The sequence below is a fragment of the Acyrthosiphon pisum genome, chromosome A1 (genome assembly GCF_005508785.2).
Source record: "Acyrthosiphon pisum isolate AL4f chromosome A1, pea_aphid_22Mar2018_4r6ur, whole genome shotgun sequence".
NCBI classification, from domain to species: domain Eukaryota; kingdom Metazoa; phylum Arthropoda; class Insecta; order Hemiptera; family Aphididae; genus Acyrthosiphon; species Acyrthosiphon pisum.
In genome coordinates, this window is record NC_042494.1 from 42,982,876 (window position 1) to 43,003,677 (window position 20,802).

At 30.3% G+C, this 20,802-nt stretch overlaps 2 protein-coding genes across 2 annotated transcripts; both read left to right on the plus strand.

The window, feature by feature from the left end:
• Nucleotides 1-251: 251 nt before the first annotated feature.
• LOC100160204 (cytochrome P450 307a1-like) lies at nt 252-12,280 on the plus strand. Its single transcript, XM_001945726.5, has 3 exons — nt 252-1,265; nt 9,918-10,769; nt 11,569-12,280. The coding sequence occupies exons 1-3, from the start codon at nt 830-832 to the stop codon at nt 11,916-11,918; spliced, it is 1,638 nt and encodes a 545-aa protein (XP_001945761.2). The 5' UTR covers nt 252-829; the 3' UTR covers nt 11,919-12,280.
• A 2,131-nt stretch (nt 12,281-14,411) lies between these two features.
• Nucleotides 14,412-20,064, plus strand: LOC100168407. Its single transcript, XM_001948819.5, has 3 exons — nt 14,412-14,630; nt 17,365-17,604; nt 19,703-20,064. Exons 2-3 carry the CDS (start codon nt 17,368-17,370, stop codon nt 19,961-19,963), a joined length of 498 nt encoding a protein of 165 aa, XP_001948854.1. The 5' UTR covers nt 14,412-14,630; nt 17,365-17,367; the 3' UTR covers nt 19,964-20,064.
• The last annotated feature ends 738 nt before the right edge of the window (nt 20,065-20,802 follow it).

Consider the following 20,802-nt stretch of genomic DNA (forward strand, 5'->3'; position numbering starts at 1 on the left):
CTGCTATAATATTATACTGTATACATATACAACAATAATATGACCGAGACCGATGTCACCTATATATAGCTGGGTCCACACACGGACGCGCGTTATTAGTAAATTATACGTGCGTTTTCATTTTGTCGGGTGCACGCGACTCCGACACTACACGATTTTTTACATAATATAATATATTATACACCTATAGGTGGTTACATACGCACAGTAAATAATATTATTATTATTATTATAATGTTGTACGCTTTTTTGTTTTCGGGATAAAAAAAAAAAACAAAAATCCCCTTCGCCGATCAGCCCAGCAACTGCACCGCCGTCACAACCCCGCCGCTTGCTTCACCCGTCCGCGGCTGCAACACGTTCCCGTCATCATCGTCGTCGACGTCGTCTACGAATTACGATCACCATCGCCGCAGGAGAAACCCACACACCAGCCGCAGAAAAACATAATAGAATAATAATATTTTAATAATAAAATATATTATTATCAACTACACACGCGCGTAATATTTATATTATATTCTACGGCGTTTAGACTCTTCTCCTTTTTCTCCCGCGCCTCCGTATCCTCCGTCTTCTCACTTTTTACAGTGACTCCGTTTGCCACTCCCTCATTCTCTCACACACTCGCTCACCCGTCAACGTGCGTACTCTGGGCAGCGTCTTTGGGGTGTGGAGGGGGCGGACGGCCGTGGCCTCAACATCCGAAGGTGTGTGCGCGCGCCGCGCACGTGTGTGTGCTCCTCTTCTTCGTCAGGCGTAGTCACTGGGGGCGCACTCGCGCACAGTACACAGCCGGCGGACCGCGGGTGGCTGAAGCAGAGTGGCTATGGACACCGCGAAAGGGGTAGTGGCTGCTGCTGCTGATAACGTAACCGTAGTGCTATTGCTGCTGCTGTCCGTCGTGCTCCTGATACTGGCGGTCAAGTCGGCTAGTGGCCGCGGGCCCTGGACATCACGCCGTCGACCAGGCAAATCCACAGCCGCCGTCGCCCTCACCGCCGTGCCAGACGGCCCAACGGCGTACCCGGTCATAGGGGCGCTGCACGCCATGGACGGACACCGGGACAAACCTTTCCATCGGTTCACCGAGCTGTCCCACAAGTACGGGCCTGTATTCTCCATGACCATGGGATCGATGCCGTGCGTGATCGTCAACGATTTCGATTCCATCAAGGAAGTCCTCATCACCAATGGTTCTAAGTTTGGCGGCCGGCCTGACTTTAGCCGGTACAATGTGCTGTTCGCCGGAGACCGAAACAATTGTGAGTATACCAATGAAAAAGCCTGCTCTTTAATCATATTATGTTATTATGTTACGCCGTGTCCTACGTAAATCCGGCGAGTCCGACGATTTCTATTCTGATCATGCTGTTCCGTGTCAATACGATGCGAGGAAATACAAACTGTTTTGTTTTATTCGTATTTTTCGGATTTACGTAGGACACGGTGTTAAAGGTATATAAGTAATCTATGACACTTACGCTGTGTCCTACGTAAATCCAGCGAGTCCGATTATTTCTATTCTGATCATGCTGTTCCATCGCAATATGATGCGCACAGGCGCAAATAGCGTTTGAGATTTTTTTTTTTGGGGGGGGGGCTAATAGGGCTAATAGAGCCTTACTTTAATAATATTGAATAAGCTTAAAACAAAATGTAGGAAATGTTTGGGAGGGCTATGGACATTTTTGGGGGAGGGCTTAGCCCCTAAAGCCCCCCCCCTATTTGCGCCTATGAGTCGATGCGACCGATGCGACGAAATACAAACTATTTTGTTTTTTTGTCGCATTTGTCGGATTCACGTAGGACACCGCGTATATAATCCTACTATTAAAGATGCATATTTTATTAATAGTGGGCATTTAAGTGCTTTTACGACATAAAATCGCAAAATATTTTTAATTTTCTATGATTTGGGTTACGTGTGATTTTTTAAAAACCAAATTTAATTTCCAATCAAAAATAATAATTTAAAATATAGAATGCGTCCGCGTGGACCATTTGGTCACCCCTGAAGTATAATTATTAATTTTATACAATACGTTATATTATATATTATTATTAATTTTTTTTATTCTATTTTAACAAATATTCGCACCGCGCTCGAAAATATTATTAAAATGTAACGATGAGCATAATATTCTCGAAAACAAATTTATGGACGAGAATTTCACGGAACGAAATTTTAATATCAAGTACCTACAAATTATTTATTTTATTTATGTTGAACATGACAAAGAATTAACAGCTTTTAAAAAATATGTACTTATTTTTAAATAATATAATCTACCTATACATCATGTTATTATTTTCAACAAAATATTATGTATTATTTATATGTATATATTGAATAGTTCGGCCTCCTCTGTTTTAAGCTGGAAATATCATCACGCTTTTCATTTTTTTTCAACTTGTTGACGTAAGTATTTTTAAATGTAATGAATCAAAATCTGAATTTTAGCTTAAATTATTGAAAACGTTCTAATGCTGTAAACACTAATTTTCTATATACTTAAATTGATTATGCTTTATAGAAATTTCCAATTTGCATGAAAATATCATATATAGGTACATCATAAGGTAACAATTATTTTACAAGTAAATAATCTAATACAATAATAATATGTACATCGTATAATAATATATATTTTTTAGAATGTGTGTATATATACAATATTAGTTAAGTACATAATATAAAATACTCGTAAATGAGTTTTTAGATTTTTGCGCAAAGATAAACTCAATAATCTCAATAATCTTTATGAATAACTATTATTCGTTTGACTTGACAAATGTCTTGAATTTTAATTCTGAGCCAAACGATGAATGCATAATGGTTTTACTATAATGTATAATTGATAATTGTTCATATTTAGTGTATTGTCAATTTATTTTTAACGTATAAGGAATGCTTAAAAATGTCAAACTTTCTGCAATAGCCCTACATATACTTACATATAGATTTTATAATTTATATGTAGGTATACTATATAATATATATTATATATTATAATTATAATTATAATACCTACATGGCTACGTATATATATATTATATATAAGTGCATCTTATTTTGTCGATACTAATTGTATTTTGACTGGCGATATACACTTCCGAAATCTACAATCGTCAATGCTTTTCTCGAGTAGATAACATACATTTTAAAAACCATTCGAGAAGCCCTTGATATACTTATAACCTATATATAGGTGTCCCACCTATTTTTGAAAATGCAAATCCTACGGTAACAATAGTGTTTTCAAATTCTACGATTTATAATCATCGTACTTAAGTGTGAAACAATAACACACTATCACTTTATTATTATTATAGGTACACAGATATTTTCAGCCTTGCAATGAACGAAATGTGTACACAAATATATCAAATCTAGTATATTCTGTATTCAATTAAGATTTTGCCCCATGCGCCTACCGCAATAGAAAGTCTAGAGTGTTCCATCACTATTATTAAATCATATTTGAATTCGGATCGATTCAATGACGTAGGTATTTATATTTCTTTCATTTTACTTTGTTTATTTTTAAAACTGTTTATGTAGGTAGTATGAGTACCTCACTCGTCACTGAGTAAAGTAAACATTGTGAATTATGAAATATTTGTTTTTTACGGGTATACACCTATAATTCTTACAACTAACAAGAATCCCAACACATCAATATATTATTAAACAATTAAGACTCATTAGTTTTCTGAAATATTTTACGGTTATTATTCATATGTAGGTAATTATGAATCAACTAAATTTATTATTGTAAGCGCTTTTTAAATGACTATATTGACGTAAATATGCGTAATATGCAGTATATTACTTTCATTATAATATAGGTACGGGTGCCGATTTAATTGCTAATCAAATTACTGGTTGAACGTCAAAATAAGGATTTAATATCCTATTATTTTCTTCACATGAAATTTAATACTAATTTGGAAGTTCAATTGGGTTCAAATAATTTTAGACAGAGGTTAATATACTGTATTGAATATCATATATTATAAAGTTATTGAACTTTGCACTGTGGTATATTTTGGCTTACGAAAATATAAATATGAAAAAATTACTATTGTACATGTTTATTATAGGTACTTCAGCCCCTTGTTCTTCCCCTGTGTAACTGTGTCGTTTATTTTTTTCCCTACTAAATAATATAATCATAGACAATTCGTGGTCGAACAAGATGATCTCGTTTTCATAATATATACTATTATTTATCGTAGTAAATATTAATAATTGCAGCTAATTGCTACACGTATGTGACGTTTACGTATTGTGCGATTACCGTATTATAATTGCAACTCATTTCCTACAGGTACATTGGTACACAATTTCATTCGTTCAACAAAGTTCGTCAATTGTTTCGGAAGGCCACATTTCTTTGGTTACCAGGTTATATTTGTAGGGGCCACAGAACCAAAATATAACTCCTTTAAAAATATCACTCACCAATTTTCGTCTCCACATAATTTTACTGTGTAGTATGTTTAATAAAACGTCAATTCAAATAATCAGACAAAATAACATTAAAATATGTATTTTTTATTAAAACATTAAAATTTTATTTTAAAACCACTACGTAGTTCGTGCCAAACATTTTTTTTTTAACATCACCACCAGATTCAATGTATCATTATAACACCATTTTTCAAGTTGACAATAATTAGTGATAAAAAGGTTTTCAAGTTCTAAACTTAGCTCTTTCCGATGAATAAGTAAATTAAGTACGAATAATATTAAATTTAAAGTGACTATTATTTATTATATTATCACTAATTAGATAATAAACACGGTAGTAGTATAATAATATTACGGCACGAAATATTTTTAATGATTAATAAGTATAGGCTAATGGCTAATGAGCTTTATCAATTAAATAGTCAATAATCTATAATACCTATATGGCTATATTATATAGGTACCTACTAGTAAATAGATAATTAATACGTTTTTAAAACTTTAAATGTATATAATGTACCTATAGACGTTTCGATCAAAGGGTCCCAATGGATAAATACTGGTTTAGGGGCCCAACGGGGAAAATAAAAATGTCCCCACTGAATTTATATCGTAGAAAAGATTCCAAAAATACATAATATTACAAAGTAAGTGTATTCAGTATTATTACACCAAGGGTTTGAGTATAGGCAAAAATGTTACATTAAAGTCGTAAAATATTACGAACGTCAATATACATGGTTTATGTTTATGAGAAATAGAAAATAAACTTAAATTATTTTTATGTTTACAATTATAGTTGAATATAAATAATTATTTTTTTCTCACCTATATTTTATACAAGATTTTTTAACCTAAACATTCTCACAAAATAAAACAATACGTTTGTCAGTTCTTATTGTTACAGTTGCTTAACTAAACAGGGAAATCAAAATTATGTTTCAAGAATTTTTATCAGACATCACTAATGTTTTGGCGAAGGCAGAGGAGTTATTGTTTATTGTTATATATAATTTAATGACTTAATAAATTGTTGGCTCAGCTCCCAAAGCGTCCCCTCCCGTATTTGGTCCATACTAGGTCCATGGTTTATTGGAGTTTATCATCAATTTAATCATGTATGTAACATAATAAATATACGTGTTAATTCAAATAAAATCTCTTGTTTAGTCTACAAAAATTAAGGATTAATTATTCAATTAAAAATAGTTAGTTCATTTTTATCTAACTGGGTAAAAAAATTACTCAATCATTTGGTTTGATATGTGACCATCAAAGAGTCAATTTAAACTTTAAAGTGATCTTCATTATTTTCTAACGGTTTACTAAAGATTAATAATAAGATTAATAACGCAATAATCAATAATCATATTAATAGTCGTTTTTCAACCTTTATACTAGTACAATGTAAATTAGGTACATTGTATTATGATACAAATGTATGTAGAAAATCTAAAACGTCAGTCACTTAATCACTGTAGTAATAATATGATATTATAAACAGTAACTTTCAAGTACACCGCATAACTATATTCTGTAATATTTATTGTAGAGATAGATACATATGCCACTGTAGTTATTTCCTAAAGTACAAACTATAATATGTATAATTTACTGATAACAGAATTACATACTTATAAGCAAGGCTGAACAAGTTAATGATTTATTTAAACTCAGTTAAGTTAATAGGTACACACCAATAACAAAAAGTTAAAATTTAAAAGTTAATTTAACTATAGGTTAACTCAGTTAAGTTAAAAGTTAATACTTAATATACACTTTTTGCTAACTTTTTGTTTAAAAAAAGTTAAATTGTTTATACAACGCTAGTGTACTTAAATTTTTTCCAACCCAAAACTAAATTATAGACTATAGTGTTTATACTTTATAGTTTATACAGTATTTCCATATAAGTTAGATTCGAATGATATACATTTTTAACTTTAAACATTTCACAGTAATAATTTTTTGACATGAAAATGAAATAGACTGAAATAGTGAAATATAATAAAATTAAAAATAAATTTACTAAACTTACTTCTTAAAATTAAAAATCAATTCGTTAATTTCACGTTAATTCAAAAAGAAATTTAGTAAGTTAACAGTTAAGTTAATGAAAAACCAAAAGTAACTGGTTAAGTAAAAAAGTTAAAATTAAATTAACTTTTTAACTTTTTAACTCGTTAATGCCCGGCCTTGATTATAAGTAAGGTTAAAATAATTTTATTTATGCAGTTTGTAAAAACAATATCAAAGTTAATATATAAATTTATACCAATACACAAATCATATTTATGAATATCTTATAAGATATAAAATACCTTCTGATATATTACTATTTATCTACCTGGAAAACAATATCGTTCCATTAATACAATTGAATAATAAATAAACCATGATTAAAGATATAATGGTTGACCAATGACCGACGGGCTATATCATGACTAAATAAACATTCATGATAGCTAGAATATTACTGCACGCATATTTTATACTTCCCCAGATTTAAAAAAAAAACTATTATCATGGAAAAAATTTAAAAAATGTTTTTCCCATTACAATTGTATAGTAATTTTACTGTAACTGCTATGTCTGGGGAAAATGCACAGTGATAGGAAAAATTGGTTTTTTGGTGATCATGACTGTTAATTATTTAGTCATGGGCTATGTCATAAGCGATATCATATGGCAATTGAATTTACTTTCAGAATCAGCTACAATCAATCTAACCACAAGCGCTTGTGACCTGATGTATGCCCGCCCATCATAGACCTATACAAACTAATGGACAGCGCATTCCACTCCACCCTGCCATCAATGGCAGCATTGCTAGACGATCATATTATAACCATAGGCGCAATTTCAACTTTTGACTTGAGGGGGGGCTGAATATATTAAAGGCAAGCAGACCATTGTAATATAGCATTTTAAAATTGTATTTCCTATGTTTTTTTTTTTTGAGGGGGGGGGGGGCTACGGCTAAGCTTGGGGGGCTTATCCTCCCAAGGCTCCCTCAATTTTCACCTATGATTATAACCATGTAACTGAGAGAGAAAGAACATGAAGTAGTGAAGGAGCATAAAGCCCGCATATCTGCCTAAGGAACTTACAGTATATATTTTACTACTTTGTTTCTTTTCTCGCTCACTCTATATCATACTCCTGAAGTCCTGACTTATTTCTCTAAGCGCTGTCCGTTAGTTTATGGGTCTATGTGTATGCCGATATAGAAACATAATTTATGGGCTTATTAGCTTATTGTTCTAATGTTAGCCAGCGTGCTAATTATAGGTTATAGTCACTATTTCATACAAGCGCTAGTGGTGAATTTTCCAGCTGTTTTTCATAGTAATTTAAGTAGACCCTTTATCATGATTTGTTGGGCAAGTAGGCAATCACACTATCTTAAATCGTGTAACAAACTCAAAATGTTATGAAGATATTTTTTTTTATCAGACTATCGGACTTCATTCATTTCCTAACACAACCATAGACCTTATTACAGTTAAATATATACAGGTTACTCAACTAAACTTACTTTTTTGTGCACGAAATATAAACGAATAACGATTATGTCATAGCTAGAATTGCAGTTTGTGCTTTTGCATTATATTGATTTATCTTGATGCTAAAAAAATATATCACTATATATAATATACAATATTAGGTTGTTGACTTATTTTAATCACGCTTAGAGCGTTAGTAACTTTTCTCCTATCGTTAATCGGTGCTGTTTAAAACCAAAAAGTTCAGGCACAAATTTTGGGCTACAGCTCGTATGCGCACCTATGTTAACTAATTGTGACGAAAATCTCTAGTATTAGAACTCGTTTGCCCACACATTTTCCTTCTCACTTTACAGACTGAGAACTGTCTGCTTCAAACAGGCGGGATTAAAAGTGTGCGTGTGTGTTACATAAATCGTCATAATATCGTTACAGTATAGTCAATATAAATATAATCTAAAATTTGAATATCCACTCATTAAAACACGATATTTACTAAATTTATAATTTTCGATATTAAAACATCGTTTTCCTCGCTGAGTTTCAAAAATATTAGAAATGTCTACCTCCATATAAAAGAGTTTACGTTGTCAAAACTCTAGTACTTCACTGTACCTACTGAACCATAACTACTGAAACTGCACTTAAAGTAGTTGGGTACGGAAAATCCAAAATGATGGTAAGATAATATTTCTATCAAATATTTGATAGTTGTACTGCAGTCTGTGACGATATATACATGTGCATCAGTGTTGTTAAGAAACGTGTTCCTAAAGGAACGATTCCTAGAATTGATTCCTTTTTAGAGGAATGAATGAATGAAGGAATGAATTCCTTTATTTTTTTAAGGAATAGGAACGTGAATTAATTCCTTAATTTTAGGAATAGGAACGTAAATATTATAATTCTTTTGTTCTTCTCAGAAATGTTTTAAAAAACATTTAGGGGAAAAAATTTAATTTACTTATTATGTTTTTAATCTGTAAAAATAATAGACCAAACTACCAATTTATATTTATATGACATAATAATATATGACTTTGTGTTCTGATTATTGATTATGGTGATAATTGATAACTCATGAACTACGAGGAACGAGGGAAAGAATGAGTTCTTTTTTTATAGGAACGAGGAATTTACGGATTCCTATATAAAAGGAACGTTAACAACATTGATGTGCAAAGAGTCGTTGAATAACCTGTATAATCGTATAATTCGTATATAAATCATGTATTAATCGTGGACGGAGACGATAGGCCATAAACATATAAATAAATATTTATATGTATATGCGATAGGCCCAAAGACGGAGCATGCCTGGCTGTGGTCGTCGGGGTATGGGTGGTGAGGTACTGAGGTCATGGCAAACTACGTTATAGTGATGTATTATTCTAATGAGCCAATATAACGAAAACGTTGAAATCGAAAACAAGACTACCTACCTATTACTAATACTTAATACAAGTTAATTCATAATTCGTTTAATTTAATTAAAACTTGTAAGAAATATACACGAATCATGATATAATACCATAGACATATAAATAAATGGACTGCGCTTAGAGAGATAAATCATAAAACCGACATTGATGAGAGAGATACAAACTGTTGGGGGCAAGCATGGGGGAAATAATTGAAAAGTCAAATTATTCCATGATATTATTTATGACATCATCAAATATCAATGATGGTTATCACTACTTATCAGTTTTATAATCTATAAATTACAATAATTTCATGGCATGAATGAAATATAATTATTATTTCTTTCATGATTGCTCCCAACAGTTTCTATCTCACTCACACAATGTACATTTCAAATTCGTTGAAATCTGGATTTGTGTCAAAATTTAAATTAGATCTAGGTATATGCGGTACGTCATATACTTATAAGGCAATCGGACTAATTGTGATAATTTTTTTCTTTTCTTCAGCTCTGGCTCTATGTGATTGGTCATGGCTTCAAGAGACCAGGCGGAAGATAGCTCGGAAGTATTGTTCCCCGAAAGTGTGTTCATCCAACTATGGTCTTCTGGACTCTATTTCGTCCGATGAGCTAGACGTGTTTTTGGAGTCGTTGGCCGCAGTCACCATCCGGGGTTTCGAGTGCGAGGTACAATTGAAGAAGCAGTTGTTGATGGCCTGCGCCAACATGTTCATCCGGTTCATGTGTTCGACGCAATTCGAGTACGGCGACCCCAAGTTCCAGAACATGGTCCGGACGTTTGACGAGATATTCTGGGATATCAACCAAGGTTACGCCGTGGACTTTTTGCCGTGGTTGAAGCCGTTTTACGCAGGTCACATGCGAAAGCTGTCCAAGTGGTCGACGCAAATCAGACGGTTCATAATGGACACGGTCGTGTCGAAGAGGATCAGTTACGCAAAGGCCGCGGCGTTAGGCAGCCCCGGTGACTACAATGACTACGCTGCCGACGACGTCGACGAGCAGGAACCTATAGACTTCACAGACGCCTTGCTCATGAGCCTGCGCAAGGAGCCTGGGCTCAAAATGAACCACGTGCTATTCGAATTGGAAGATTTTATCGGCGGTCATTCGGCCGTCGGCAACATGATCATGCTCGCACTGTCTATGGTGGCTACCAGACCTCACGTGGCCCAAGCAATCCGGGATGAAGCCGAACAAGTCACCGGCGGACAACGTTTGGTCCGCCTTTACGACAAGCCGGACATGCCGTACACCGAAGCAACTCTGTTCGAGACTTTGCGCTTCATTTCGTCACCCATCGTCCCCCACGTGGCGACCGAGGATACTACCATCAAAGGTGAGGAAAACGATATGGTCTCGAACGATAGTTAAAGGACTCACGGCTCACGGGATCTGTTAAAAACGTATATGAATTTAAAATCCAAAAACCACTCACTTGTGATTTCGATTTCATAAAAACGTCGATATACAATACCTTAAACCACACACATTATCGAATCATTAAATATAAAAAAAAGCACTCTTAGTGCGGGTTTTTACCGTACAATATTTGTAATCTACAGACAAAACGTATCATGAACTTCAACAACTTTTATTAAGTTTACCAAAAAGTTTGGAAAAGCACTACATTTCATTTTAAATTGTTATATTATTACTACCCAAAATTGTTTACAAAGAAGATGACATTTTAATCATTATAACTGAAACCCTTATTCCGCAGTAGGAAATGACAAAAGTAGACAGTGTCGATTAAATGATTATAATATTATATTATTATGTAGTACAATTAGCACTCACAGTCGCGATAAACTAATACATAAATAATATTATATTTTTTCAATTTCTATATACCGTCGATTTAGCAATTTGTTGACAAATTATTTTTCGATCATAATATCATTATTGTGGGGGATAAAATATGTAATCAGATATCAGACATAAAATTTATACCACTTTTGCCGGTGTGAAAACAATTTAAAATAAATCCTTGTAGGCGGTTGCGAGTCGTGACTATTTATTATAATATAATATACCTATTATTTTATATACCTAACCTATTATTCAATATGTGCTTTTTTAATAGGCACGGCATAAGCACCTGTATTTATATTTTGTTTGTGTTCTTGTACATTCAGGATTCAAAATATCGAAAGGCACGTGTATCATTATAAACAATTACGAAATCAACACTAGTCCTGCGTACTGGGACAACCCGGAAGTGTTCGATCCCAATCGTTTCGTACACCGCGAGTCCGGCACAAAACCGTGCATCCGGAAACCGGAATACTTTCTACCGTTTAGCACTGGAAAAAGGACATGCATTGGACAACAATTGGTTTCCGGGTTCGGATTCGTACTGCTCGCCGGAATACTTCAGAGGTACGAGGTAAAGGCCACTGCTCAATTGGCGATACCCGAGGCGCGTCTGGCTCTACCACCCGACACATACCCTCTGATATTGAAACCTCTCGACGGATCTCGATAGAATCGGATGTCGAATATAAATATGCAAAATATATTATACAATCTCATCGACATCAGACTAAAATGGCAATCATTATCGTTGTACATTAAACTAGATAATTATTATTCATAGGTAACTACACAAACACAAATAATGTATTTCATAAGTATCGAATCACAAGACTGTTTGATTTACAATTTATTCGTATGTAAGAACATAACATCATTTTAACCAGTGTCTACGCCGTTATTCGATTGAATAGCGTATTATTAGGTATTTTTTTTCAAATAGACTGAAAGACACTGTTTGAGATACATTTAGTATCGGTCCGAAAATTGTATTGTACTGTAATATAATATACAAAAAAAATTATAAGCATTTATTCCAATCTTATATCAAATTCAATTTCAATTTAAATATACATTTTTTGATTTAGTATAAATATAGATATTTTACTAAATAATTGTATTATTTTTTATATATTATAATATATTTGTTAAATTTCAATTTCAATTTATAATTTATATTATATGTATTTTTTTTAATTGTTAGTTAATTAACTATTCTACACTTAAGATTATATTTCTTCTTACATAAAATCATACTGTTCAAATAAAGTATTAACAATAACAGTTACCTAGTACTCCCAATTTTGTCCACATATTACTATCGTGTATTATAAAATTAAAAATAAATATTATAAAACAAACTATAATATACTCAAATAAAATGAATAACCGAAATTGATAAAATGTTTTATTCGTGGCTTAAACAGTGATATAAGACATTATGTTTTAATAATAATAATAAGTAGGTAGTTATATCGATCAGTAGCACACACTGCAGGATATTTTTCGGAAGGGTTTGTGTAATACTTTTCATACGATTACATATTTTTGTTGATTAGGGAGAGGTGCATTTTGTAGAAAACATTTCATAAAGGAACACATTTTCATGTATGACTAATTCGGAACCTATATACGATATATAGGTAGTTATCATTGTGAATTTATTGATTTTGGATAATATCAATGAATTCAAAACAAGTGAAAACGAGAATACCCTTTTTTCATACTCGTGTTAGAGAAACGTTTCTGGGTTTAGGAATTGTGGAAAATGTGATTATACCTTAGTAAAACGATTTTACAGTAATGACTATTTTTTTATGTCTGTCATCACTATAGTGTTAGGCCCACTTCATGCCCATAAAAACCTTAAAATATACATTTATTTATGCCTTTAAAAATATACATTAATCCGATTAATGTACGTTCAACATGGTATAAAAATTAATTAGTTAAATCTGTATAAATCGACATTTATATTTTCAGATTTAGGTATTTTTAAGCTTGTCTGAAAAAAAACGAAAATTCCATTTATTTATTCTCCATTTATTTTTCTATACTTAGTTAATTTTATAAATACTAATTATTACATATTTACACTCAAATTAATAGTTACATTGTGTCATTAAAATTGATAAAAGCATATCGGTGGTTCATAATTATAAATGGTCCCGGCACGGAGACTAGTACGCTAGTATAACACGACCCACAATAATTTCTTTGAAAATTATTTTATGTAGATATATATGTGTTGTATGTTATATATATATATATATAATACACCTAGGTACATTAATTTTTTTTTACCAATTTAAAGAAAAATTAAATACTAATTAAAAATATATGTAAAATATACACTTAAACTGAGAATATAATAAAATATGCACCAATACGTGAAAAAGAGTAAAATAGGCAAAATATGCAAAAAAAAAGTTACTGTAGACTCCTGGTATTATAAAACAGATTTCAGATTTCTATATTCTATGTCACTAAGCTATGTTTTGAATGAATGTTAGAAAATATGCAAACTCCTATGCTGGGTCCCTGCCCTATAGTTATCACCTTTTGAGGCAGTACAATTTTCTCCGATTTTCAACTTTAAGAGTGGTGTCTAGTAGCTAATTGGATCTATTTGGTACTTTAAATGGGTCAAAGGTAAAAAAATACTAGTACTTTTAAAATCAACCTAGGGAAAAAAATACGAAAAATTAGACATTTTTTCGTAAAACTAATTTTTGAAAACTTAAAATTTTCACAAAAACTTTTAGTCCATATTTTATGATTATGCTCAGTACTGACATATCATAATATTAATAAATTAAACATAATATAGAATAATACCGTGTATGTAAGTAGTAAGTACTGAAATAGGAATAATATCTGTAGTTAATAATATTATTAATTACGCTATTAATGAATTTATTAATGAAGGTCAGACATTGGACCGCACCTGTCCAATGGTACCCATTAGGTATATTATATCTTCTAGTATCCCCCCCCCCCCTTTACTCTGACAACCAATTGACAATTATCATATAACATTAAAAAAAAAAACGATAATATTTATACTAAGTAGCGATAGTTAAACTACTTATAACTGATAAGCATGGTATAATATTGTTCAGTGTAACTATAGTGAGTACTGATTACTATACAATAATATTATGAAACTGTGTTGGTGGGTGCGCAGACCGAGAATAACAGTTTCCATAGATCGGTAAATCAGTCGACGCCCGTTGTTCATGCACAAAGTGTCATTTCATATAAAATTTTAAAATTAAAAATTAAAATTATACTATTTATAATATCTCTTCTGTAGTAAAAAATATTACATCAAAACTATATAGTAGTAATATTCTATATATATACAGCTTAAATCTAGAAGTTGGTAAGTATATTTTGTTGATTTAATTCATTCAATAATCCCTACTCAGTACCTACTCTGTACCTATGTACAAAATATTAACTTTACTAAATACTTTTAGCTTATTAATTGTTATCATCACTATATATACTCAATCTAGTTGTTTGGCACTAAACAATTATGATAAAAATATAGTAGAAGCGTAGATTAGCTAATTAAAGTACTTTAATATTTTGTATAGAAATTGTAGAGTTTTGGTTTTTATTTAATTAGTAAGCAGTGTAATAGAAAATGTAGAAAGGTTTAATCAATATAAATTATATGTTATGATAAATTTAAGTTCAGAAAAAAATACAATTTTAATATATAACCATATAGGAGTTAAAAATCGACATAAAAAACTGTTTTTTGATGCCAACCATAGTATAATATATGACAATACCTATATAATAATTATAGTAACATAATATATAACAAAAATAAGGTGAATAAAACCACACAGCAAAAAAATAATAACAACAGGTATGACAATAAAATGTAATATATTATAATGTATAGCCACTTACCTACTTGTTTTAATTTAAACACAAATGTTTCTTAGTTATACGCTTATACATGTGGCATTAGGTATCTAAATTACATTTTGCATATTACTCATATTATAATTAACTAGGTCCAATAGAAATAATATAAGTAGCGCTACATATTCTTTTCGGACAATTTTTTAGTTTTATTTTTCCGACCTTTTTTTACTATTTACTTAGAATACTAATACATTTTCTCGTTTGGTAATTTCCTTGACAACAAACAGTATATAGAAACTGTCACCATTTTCCGTGTAAACCGTGTGGTTAACACATTACTATAGTCTATAAATAGTTGACAATATTCAACTACCTCATCGGGTGATTTAGCAGTTATTAAATGTGGTTATTAATCACTACCTATCTAATGAAATGCTTAAATCGTTTTATCTAAACACTATATTATTTAATATTGTGCATAAAAAGAAAATTCTGAACACCGTGATATTCCCTATATACACAACTACAACTAAAACGTACCCACAGATAGCTGAAAACGTGCTTTGCCCGTGACTCGCGAGATAAATGTTAATAAAAAAAAACAAGTATTTATTTAGCAATATCAAATATTGAAATATATCTAGTACTTATGTCTAATAATAAAAAATAAGTAATAATAAATTAACTTTATTGTCCTACCTACTTCATACAGAAATAAAAACATTTCTTTTTCGAAAATGTATAGGTTTGTCTTTTTTAATATTTATTTATATTAGTACGTCTTTATACGTAATTCGTATCATATCCATAGAAAATATATTGCTTCAACAATGTCATAATAAAATAATAGATATTTTTTTAATAGTTAATACTAATAATTTACTAATAACTAGTCATCTTTGATAATTTATCAATAACAATTTCATTCCATGACAACTGACCGGATAACATACCTATCAATAACTAATCATTGATTCGTTTTTGGAGCTCTATTAATCAACAAATATGAAATGACCCAAATAATTTAAAATTTTACAAAAATTAATAATTATATAATACATTAGATCAGAGATCAGACAATACCAGTTCTGCTTTTATCATAATAGAGGGTATCCAACGGTTTTTATTGAAACCTAATAACTTAGGGTTTTTTTTCAATTGATTCAAATATTTTATTAGATGCCTCTGTCTCAATACATATTATATATTAATTTACCAAATAATATTACGGGCTAAAATCGCTACAAATACAAGCAACAGAATTTTTTATATTATGATATTGTTAATTTTTAAAATGACTTATAATTTATATTTTAAATTAAGTGAATAAAAATATAATTAAATAAATATTTAATATTATTGTTTAATGTCAATTGGCAATTTATAAATGTATTGCTTATCTATACTTCATGGTTAATTCAATAATAATATTTCTATTGACATATGATTGTTTTAATTAGAAGATAGAGACCAAAAGTATCATAAATTATTAAAGTTCAGTTTTAATTATCACCTATTAGCAATTTTTAAGGATGCTTCTTGCGTATGTGTTTATAAGGGCACACAGTAAAGTCCAATTATAGATTTTACTAAATTTGTGTCCACTACAGAATAAAGATTAAATTGTAGTAACTAATAAGTAATAACTATAATATATTAATTATATTTTAGACTCTTCTTTTTCTTTATAAAAAAAAAATATAAACCTATTTATCATTGTGATCAACGATAACAGTAAAAAATTAGTTTATTAGTTAATAGTTAGGTATTACTGCTTTTTATCATAAATAGTAATTGAAGGTGTGCGGTGGTGCGACGTGTGACCCTTTTAATTCCATGTAGATATAGTTATTTCTATCATGGGTATTTTAATCCAACTGTCAGGGGAGTAACTGGAGAGGTCACCGAGTTAAGAAAATGTGGTCTTTCTACTAGGAAACTTATTTTTAAGGGAGGAAGAGTGAACACGCAGTGGTTATTCACTAAAAAATGCCCTGAGGGGGGGGGAGTACATGCAAACATTTCCTAGCTACGCCCATGGAAACTAGGTGCCACTCAGAATCGTCATTCAAATGTAATAACTAATAACACATGTTCTAGTTCCTCTCCAAAATAATATGTATGATTATAACATCAAAATATAAATATATATCGGTATGCTAATATTAATTGTAGATATTTAAAATGAACAACATGTTGCTAAAGTTAAATTATAATCAGCCATCCATTTTCAGATCATGACTTCGATGCTGTCGTTTGTACTGGAAAACGTACCAAGTGATTGGGAATCAGTAAGCACATATAACAGCAGTTATATATTATTTGATGTTAATGTCCTTAGTAGAGAGGCAGCGAATATAAAAGCAATGTTTAACTCGACGTCATTAAACATAAATACTATTCGACGAGTCCAAAATCCTTTTCAGTATGGTCGTTTCAAGTTAAGACAAGAAATGTTAAACTCTAATTCAGTGGTAAGCAAAAAATATACATTTTTATAATATAATGATTATACTTTCGATTTAAAATACAGAATATTATAGTGTTAGTATATAACCAATTTAACACTCAGATATCGATAGATATTAATTAAATAGTCAATACAGTCAATACAGGAATCTTATAATAATTCACGTGGCTAAATGTTTTTATTTAAATTATAAACAACCAATAGATAATAGTATCTGTATGTTATACTAAAAAAATTATCTGTGTAGACTGTAGAGTGTAGTTAAATAGTGACTCATATTGACTAGTGACTAAGATTAAAATATGTGCACAGATAATATGAACATTAAACAGAATACAAAGATCGGGTGCATGGCTAGATCTAGACAGATATTATACATTATATACCTATGTATGAATATATTAAACTAGGTACAGGAGTTGATGTGATTATAGACATAGGTATTAAAAAATATAAATTAAAAATATTCAGAAGTACTCGGAGTACTTAGGTGTAACCCCAAATCTGCCATATACCTACTTTATTTCGCTATCATACATTTTATTTCAAGACTAGTTTTTTTATTATTTTATTCTGCCATTTTATATCTATATGACTTTATTATATGTACATTGTCCTGAACTACATTTTATATTTTTAAACTACAAAAAACTATCGGTAATCTAATTAGTATACTCTATTAAGCTAATAAAAACCATTTAAATATTTTAAATAAAAAAAATTTTAAATTATATTGTGGTTTATGTAAATTTTCATTTTACTATATCATATAACTAATGAGTTATGAATTATGATATATAAACTACTCACCAGAAAAATAGTACTTTCAAATTATAAGCTATACAATAAATTATGAGTTATGATTCATGTTTACGGCATAGTGCATTCATCAGTAGCATACGTGAACAGAAGTCTTTCAAAGCCGTGAAAACCAAGTACCATGGCCCATGTTTGTATATAAACAGCCTAACAGCCACTTATGTACCCTAGGGGCTAGGAGGTTAGAATCAGGTACACTCTTGTGTCTTGTAACTATTCCTAAAAATTCAATAAGTACTTACAAGTTACGAGTTACCATTATAAATCATAGTCATTTATATACTTATCATTTATCAACTTCTCACACAAATACACTGCATGTCTAGGCGTTTGCGTAACCGACAAACATAATAATACAAGTTGTCTAAATCATTTAAATAATAAATATAAACAAGTCAATAACTGCTTCCAATAAAAATAAAAATATGTTTACTTATTATTACTTTATACAAAAGATTGTATTGTGTGCGTATAAAGTATAAACATGATTTTCGGAGTTCAGACTTTGAACAATCGACATTTGTGTAGCATCGACTTATTATATATTATTATTATATATATATATATACTTATATATATACTTTATTATCATGTTTTCATCGATTCAGTAATAGTAGATATCAATTAATTAATATGTTTGTGAAAAATAAATATTTTAAACCTAATGACGTTACTCATTTATATGACATTCTAATCTATATGGCTTATGGCTTATCGCTTAATATGATGTCAGCTCACCATATTTTGTTTTCTCTCGTTGACCCACGCGCAACATAGCAAATTTAAGTTTAACAGAACCAAATTAGAGTGAATTCACCTATTATCAAACTTCAAGTTAAGAACATTAACTATGTCTCAACGTTGGCTATTTTATGATATTTTAATTTTTATATAAGTTATGAACGTGTAAATTATTACAATATTAAAATAATTATAAATTGTATAAAAATTAAAATATCGCAAAAAAGCCAACGTAGGGACAGGTAGATAATTTTCTTAGCTTAAAGTTTGATAATAAATTAATTCACTCTAATATTAAAAGTAACAAAACAGGGTTGGTTCTGGTAATCATAAATTTGCTATGTTGCGGGTCAGAGAGAGAAAACAAATGGTGCGCTGACATCCTCTTAATGATTATGATTATTGGTTTATGACTATAATATTCCGCGGTATGCCGGTATCTATACATTTTAATAACTAGTGTTATATTTTACGGTAGATCGTAGACGGTAGTTTACCACTTCACATGTTATCGTATTTCACACCAATCAATTTTCTTACAGGACACAGTGTTTCATATTGTACACCCAAGTGATCTAGAAACAGCTCTGAAGTACACATGTGACTACAGGAGATATAAAAACAGTCATAGTTCTGAAGGTGAGAATAAACATCCACGCTTTTATCCCAATGTCCAGAACGCTGTTGTCAACTGGTCTTCATCAATGATAAACGATAGTTGCGTATTGGTTGTCAGTAAAATATCTGGTAACCCCAAGACGCAAAGTGACTATTATGTCCAATACGTTGTTGATTTTAAATAATCTTCACTAAATATATTAATATTATAATACCTTTTATCTGTACCTATGTAGTTAGGTATCGATACACCAATATAAATAAAAAAACACATTTTATAACATAATATAGGTATTATTTTTATTATTATGAAATGTAATGAATAACTACTATTAAGTATTTGGACATTACTTTAATTTACATGTTATAACACATAATATTATGATCATAATACAAGTAGATCAAGTACAATTTTAACTAAGAACCAGGTACCTATGGTAAATGGACATTTCCCTTCATTTTTTTAAAAGTTTATTATTGACTAATAATATTGAATTTAATAATACAATATTATTTACTATTTAATATGAAATTATTTTTTTAAATAATGGTCCGTGATTCGTACCTACCTACTACCTACCTATAGGATATAGACAGCTATACTATCTAACATAAAGAACTATAACTTGTATAACCATTTGAACCTATCTCAAAATCATTACCTATAAAAAATATGTTAATAAATAATAATTAGTGTTCTACAAAAAATATTGATTGACAATGATTAATAACTGTCTTCAATATTCAGTTCATTGTTCATACGAAATATTAATTGAGTAACAAAAATAAATGTACCGATTTTGATAAAATTAATATTGTGTGTTCCTCGACAACAAACAATATTATTAATTTTACACTGACTGCATTCCTAAAACTTTTAATTTTTTTTTAAGAAAATTTGAACATAACTTATTGTAATATACATTAAGTACTTAATTCTTATAGTATATTTAATAATATATTATCAATTATTAATTTTATAACCTACTATATTTTAAATATAATGTACTTATAATATATAAAT